At 42.2% G+C, this 6,540-nt stretch overlaps 1 protein-coding gene across 2 annotated transcripts; it reads left to right on the plus strand.

Moving 5' to 3' along the window:
- Positions 1-1,334: 1,334 nt before the first annotated feature.
- Positions 1,335-5,982, plus strand: LOC147449727 (V-type proton ATPase subunit E-like). 2 transcript variants are annotated; one of them, XM_086522074.1, is made up of 6 exons: positions 1,339-1,765; positions 1,917-2,017; positions 2,155-2,311; positions 3,047-3,240; positions 5,427-5,526; positions 5,599-5,982. In XM_086522074.1, the coding sequence occupies exons 1-6, from the start codon at positions 1,664-1,666 to the stop codon at positions 5,623-5,625; spliced, it is 681 nt and encodes a 226-aa protein (XP_086378200.1). In that variant the 5' UTR covers positions 1,339-1,663; the 3' UTR covers positions 5,626-5,982. The 2 variants fall into 2 exon arrangements, with proteins under 2 accessions (XP_086378201.1, XP_086378200.1); XM_086522075.1 differs by lacking the exons at positions 5,427-5,526; positions 5,599-5,982 and adding an exon at positions 3,525-4,005 and having other exon boundaries at positions 1,335-1,765.
- Positions 5,983-6,540: the final 558 nt, after the last annotated feature.

Genomic DNA, 6,540 nt, shown 5'->3' on the forward strand with positions numbered 1-6,540 from the left:
TCGATATAGTATGTGTTGGTTATTTTGTCCAAGTAATGTATGATAATTCAATTTTAGTGCCATTGGATTAGAATGACAAGATGAGTGTGGATGTAGTAGGCAATGTTTTAGATAATGCCACCATGTACAAGAAGTGTGTTGGGAGTTTGATCTACTAGCCTATTATTAGGCCAAATTTGAGCCATTCGATTGGCTTAGAGAGTGAGTTTATGTCATTCCACGCTTTCAGTTACACACTACCAAAATTAGTGTATCCAGCTTTTGGCTTCTTTTACAATGACTAGAAAGTTAAACTACATGCCATATATGGGCAATGTTGGGTTGTCTTTATGATACATGGAGTTGGATTAGCTTCTGCTAGCAAGGATTGAGGTGGTTGGCTTATTTAGAATTGTGTAAAGCTTCTAAACATTGTTACCTTAGTGTCTATGTGATAGGTTATTTAAGGTGTATAAAGACGACAATGTCGCCTTGTGTTGGTCTTGAGGTGCTATGGTCACTTGATTGTAGTTGAAGAAGGCATTCATGAAACTATAAGCTTTTTTTCCTCGCATGCGCTCACAAATCCTTGATTTTCTTGGCGAACACATTAATATAGGTGTAAGGATTTTGTTTGCAAGGTTTGGCTCCATCCTTAAGAAGGATCATGTGTTGGTAGATTGTAGGATCCAGCCCCTTTAAGTCCTTTCGTAGTCTTTAAGAGTAGAGGTCAAGAAAGCCTCCTCTCATTCACTTGGGTTGTGGCTATCTGACACCATTTTAGGACATACGCAAGGTTCAACCAAGTCTACTTATTCAACCTTTTTTTCAAGGCCAATATATGGCTCCCTAGGCAGTCTTATTGGTTGTCCTTTGGGTTTTCCCAACACACTTCAACTGTTTTCTTTTTTCTTTTTATGGGGGGCGAAAGAGGGGGGGGGGGGGGGGTGTTTGAGAAAGCTTGATGGGCCATCCAAGATTCCTTTTTTTTACAAAAAAGCCATCAGATTTTACGAGATTGCGCCCACTCACTCACCCACACCCACATAACATGTTCTTTTAGCTTGCAAGTAAATGTGTGCATGGCTATATACATAAATTACGAGAATGAGTAAGTACTTAAGTATACGCTGTACAACAACCAGCTAGACAACTTTTTATGTGTGGTCCTAGAATTTGTAGCGCATACAATGCCTTAACAGCGTATGTGATGTGGCTCTGGGAGGAGCTGTGTGGGACGGGGCCCTTACATGATATAAGGAAATCTTCAAAAGTTTAATTTGCCAGTTGTGAAGGGAGACAACAAAAGCCCCATTTTCAATACCTTTTTGGGCATGAAAAAGGCCAAAAGCGCCTTCTCAAGTGTTCTGGTCGACAAGTATTTGGCTCCTCCTCTCTAAAGAGACGCACAGACAGATCTCCGGGCCAGAGCACGAGCATTGTGTAAGTGGGCTGCCTTTCTCTACAGGCAAACCCTAAGCGACCTCCCGCACGCCATGGAAGTAGTGCACATTTGGACCTCAAGCTCTCGCTTTTCCTGGCTTCTTCGCATGCAGCTGCTGCATTAATCCGATCCGCCACACACACACACACACACACACGCACTTTTTTTTTTTTGTCACACACACACACACACACACACACACACACACACACACACACACTTTGAAGAAGCTGTTTAGCTATGGAAGACAATGACGTATCTCGTCAGTTACAGCAAATGATGGCCTTTATCAAGCAAGAAGCCGATGAAAAGGCCCATGAAGTCTCCATCTCTTCTGAGGAGGTGAGCTGGCAGCATGCGCTGATCTACTTCCTGATTCTCTTCATGTGCTTTTGTCTGTGTGTGTGTGTGTGTGTGTGAGAGAGAGAGAGAGAGAGAGAGAGAGAGAGAGAGAGAGAGAGAGAGAGAGAGAGAGAGAGAGATTTTTGTGCAGGAGTCCGACGTTCTGAAGCAGGAGATTTTTGAAGTCGAGCAGCAAAAGATCAAGCAAGAGTATGACAGAAAGGAGAAACAAGTGGATACTCGCAAGAAGATGTAAGCGAAAGCGAAAGACTCTGTGCCCAGAATGTCCGATTTCGTTAGCTCAAACATCTTAAAGGCCAGAGAAGCTTTGATTTCATGTACACTCCTATCCTTCCACTCTCTTTATCATCCTTGTTGTGGTTTCACAGCGAGTACTCCATGCAATTGAACAACTCGCGCCTCAGGGTCCTCCAGGCTCAGGATGATCTGGTTCAAGACATCAAGAAGGCTGCTCAGGTGCAAATGTACACTTTGAGTGCGGACCACACAACTTACAAGCATCTCATCAGAGATCTCATTGTCCAGGTACATTTAGCAGTGCTCGTGTGTGTGTGTGTGTGTGTAGAGAAGTGATTTTCACATCTGAGTATGCTGCTTAGGCATCCACATGCGAGTTGTGTGTGTATAGAGAGAAGTGATCTTCACATCTGAGTATGCCGCTTAGGCATCCACATGCGAAATGTGTGTGTAGAGAGAAGTGATCTTCACATCTGGAAATGCTGCTTAGGCACCCACATGTTAATTGAGTACTCTTAACGCCAGATGCTATCGCCCAAAATTCTTAGGCATCCACATGTGAATTGAGTTTCATGCTAGGTCATGTTTTTTAGGCACTAAGATCTGATTATTTTCCTAGTAAATGCTAGGGCACTGCAACGATCTACTATGCCAAGAAGAGGCGTGCATTTTTGTGTGTAGCAGTGATGTCGACAATTTGTGTTATTTTGCACAAGCAAATACTGTCCAGAAAGAACAGCCACAAATGCCTGAGCACATGCTGGTAGGTCAATATCAATTTAACCCCATTGCTTCATTTGGCCTTTTTCTATTGGTTTGTTTTTATGTATTTTTAGGTTAGAAACAAATAAGGTTAGTGTTTCTTCTTGACTTGTTTCCTTCTGTTCCTTGCTTTTGTGTTTTTGTGAGTGTTTCAGTCTCTTTATAATTCATAGGTTCAGGCTTTTCTGACCTTATAAAGGTATATGATTATGTTGACAATTCGAGTAAGTAGTTTTGAGAGCAAGCCACGCATTGCTGCAGGGTTTGATAAAGTTGAAGGAGCCTCATTTGGTTTTAAAATGCCGGCACGCTGATTTGAAACTAGTCAAATCTGTACTCCAGCTAGCCAAAGATCGGTTTGCTGCCAAAATGAAGGATCACCCACCAGATGTTGTCATTGATGAGGAGACATTTTTACCTGCTGCTGATGAATTAAATACTCCTGGTCGGACATGGTATTTCTGCTTTGAACTCTTTGCTTTATCATAGTGGTAAACAATCTTGCAATTCCTTTCTTTAAGCTGGGTGAATTGCTGAAATGAGCTGTACGGGAACCACTTTGCAATTAGTAATTGTCTTTGTGCATTTGTTGTTTTGAGGTTAAAATACTTCACAATTTCTGCTTGTATACTGCTATGTTTCCGGGGCTTGGGAAGGTTTTTGACCCAGTGTTTATAAATCTTCTCGCGGTATCAACAACCAGACCACTTTCAAGGAATGATTCTTTGTTTACATACAGCTGGGCAATGTTCTTTCTTCCGTTTTGGCATGACCCTAATGGAGCGGACGACGAGGATGGTGTTGACTGAGACACATGCTAGAAGAAATCCGACTTTCGACAAAGGATTGTTGAGCCAATTGCTCCTTAATGTAGTCCCTCGTTTGCCTAGTGCTATTCATGATTTGTTAGAATGTCTGCTTTGTCCAGAGTTTGTTGGCTACAGTTTGGCTGATCCATAGCATCATGGAAACTCCATTTCGGGGCCTATTAGATTGGAAAGTCACCTGTTTCTTGTTTCCTTTGTGCCGTTTCTTAATGAATTTCTGAAGGTTACATAGAAAATATGACCATGGGCTGATCTCTTCCAGTTCTTTGGTCAGAATCAGGTGCCTAGCCCCTAGAGATTCTTTACAAAATATTTCAGCTCACTTCATGTATGAAGGTTTTCCATTCAAATTTAGATTGTCAACCTTTTTCAAGAAATAAGCCTCTTTTCAAATTCAATTCATGCATACATGTAGTTTCAGCCGAATGAATTCAGATGTTAAACATCTTGGTTAGCACTTGTAGGACTCTGTATTCTATGGCTTTATCACATTGTGTATCAGGTTAGCAAATGGAACATCTACTTTTGTTGTTGGCGAGTATGCATTTCTAAACGTGGTTTGGCTCTTATGCCCATATATAGGGAGTAGATCCGTGTGAAGGGCCGACGAGCAAGATCTCCCACCTAGACGTGTTGTTGGGGAAACAAAATGGGTGACATTTATATTGCTATGCTCCTCAATAGTGCTCACAACTTCAAAAATCAACTCTTCCAAGAACTTGCTGGCACACACCCACTTAGGAGACCACAATGGAAGCTAAAAGACACCTATCTTGGCACGCAATCATAGTCACACGTCGATGAATGCACTTTCCCTTCCTCTATTCAAGTCACAAAAACCACAATATTAAGCATATATCCCTCAATTAAGCTAAACAAGTAGAGACAAGGTCGGAGCAAAAGTGTCGAAGATAGAATACCCATCCATGACCAAAAGCTAGAAATTTTTGAGATTTTTAGATTATAAGCACACCCCCTACTTGCCTGTGTTGAAAAGTCACATCAAGTTACAATCCATAAAACTCTAACTAACTAGTGCTAAAACGAGCTCGCCAGTTGTCATAGTCTAAGCGACTTGCCTTGCATGGACACATGCATTTGAAAAAGAGTTTGGAAGGCCATAAAAGGAAGGCCAACATGTCATACCATCATCCATCTATGCACGCATATGTACAAGTATAAATTCAAAAAACGGGTTCTTTCCAAATCTGCATAACGCCGCTAGTCCTACTTAACGCAGTGTGTACCAGAACATTGTACCATAGGGTTCGACAGGGGGATGCTATGCCCCTCGGACGGGTCACACCTTGGAGCTTGGGACTATGTGGTGCTAGGGACTCGGTACTGGGTTGGCACCCAAGACTGATCAATAGGGGGACAAAACGCGTCTCGGACATGCACCAAGTCAAGCCCACACTCGGGAGGTGATGGGACCTTTCTAGGTCTTCAATTGGATGGCCCTTGCCAGAGGTATGGGACCATGCGTTAGGAGGCACCGATCCGGATTGACAAGCAACCGACACGTCTTGCACCTCGGGACCCAAGTTCAATTTGATGGGAAACCTGTTTTAGGGACTCCTTGCTGCTGGATGATGTCGAATCACACAAGAAGTTGCTATATTTAACCAATGTTTATTCTAGGCAGTTAACATTGTATGACGCTGGTGAATTCCACGGCGTAAGGGAGTTCAATCTGTGATGGTTTTGATTTTAAGAAACTCGGTCTAAATGAAATGTTTGCTTGTGTTTTGAAATAACTGCTGGACAGTTTGCTTATTTTGCTACGGTCTTTACACGCCGTATACTTCTTGCAGTGCTGGTGGTGTTATTTTGACCTCGAGAGATGGTCGTGTGATATGTGACAATACACTGGACTCACGGTTGGAGGTGACCTTCAAGCAGATTTTACCTGAGGTAAGACACTAAATTTTCCCTTGGAATTCAACCTTGAGTTGCTCATTCTCAACCATGTTTATTTGGATTCAGATACGGAGGCGATTTTTTGGCACATAGGGTGTCCGCGGATAACGTGGATGCTTGAGAGTTAATTACATGTTCAGATTTGTGCAGGGTTATACCTAAAAGAGTTAAATAATCACCACAATTTTGTACACTAATTAGTCCCTTCACTTAACCCTTTTATAGCAACAAATAATCGGCTAAAAATGCCTGAGCTGGGTAAGCTTGACCCATTGTGAGAAATATTGGTTAGAAGATTGTTCAAGAACTGTAAATACTCGACGTAAAAAACTCTATCAGCTTGGGTGCCTTAGTGGATTGCAAGCTGGTGTGGGGATGAATGTAGACGATGTCTGCAATTTCATTCATGCACAGAAAATAAGATAATTATTGAACCAGGAATTCATTGAACACACGAGGCACGTCGTAAGGATGTTAATGTGTGAAGAATTGTGCTAGTTTCAAGTTGTCAGACCAAGATGGTCAATTGTAGTCTCTCACATGCAACTCATTGTCACCGTTGTCAAGTTGAGGATACAATTCTACAATTAGCATCACCACCTAGCATTGAGAATATAGTTCTACAATTAGTGAGGATGATTTATTGCTTTAACGAGGAGGGCTCCTTGGGGTGTAGTGCTGATCTTCCAGCCCTCATAGAACTACTAGAGGGCCTTCATTTTCAAGTCTAGAGGCTCCTTAGAGATCTTATTCCCTGAAATTCGGCTCCAAATTTAAACAGTGTCTTGGAAATAGATGGTAACCTCCTCCAAAAGTTCTAAGGATTGATATGCTTGCATACGAGGACATGGTTCAAATTGTTTCTCCCACCATTGCCAGGTGTTTGTTGGACTACATAAGTCGTTCTTACTAAAGGGTTGGATTCTGGGTGCATCTTTGTAGGTTTTTGCGATCTTTTGGAATACTAGTATAGCTGGCCGCCTTTGGCGGCCTCTCTCTGTCTCCCCC

This window comes from Adiantum capillus-veneris, chromosome 10 (assembly GCF_014529385.1).
Source record: "Adiantum capillus-veneris isolate H3 chromosome 10, ASM1452938v2, whole genome shotgun sequence".
Lineage (NCBI taxonomy): Eukaryota > Viridiplantae > Streptophyta > Polypodiopsida > Polypodiales > Pteridaceae > Adiantum > Adiantum capillus-veneris.

Excerpts from the sequence above, each read along its gene's own strand:
- LOC147449727 (XM_086522074.1), top strand. The coding sequence starts at position 1,664 with ATGGAAGACAATGACGTATCTCGTCAGTTACAGCAAATGATGGCCTTT. Across the intron at positions 2,018-2,154 it reads GTGGATACTCGCAAGAAGAT|CGAGTACTCCATGCAATTGA; the intron begins GTAAGCGAAAGC and ends GTGGTTTCACAG. Across the intron at positions 5,527-5,598 it reads TCAAGCAGATTTTACCTGAG|ATACGGAGGCGATTTTTTGG; the intron begins GTAAGACACTAA and ends ATTTGGATTCAG.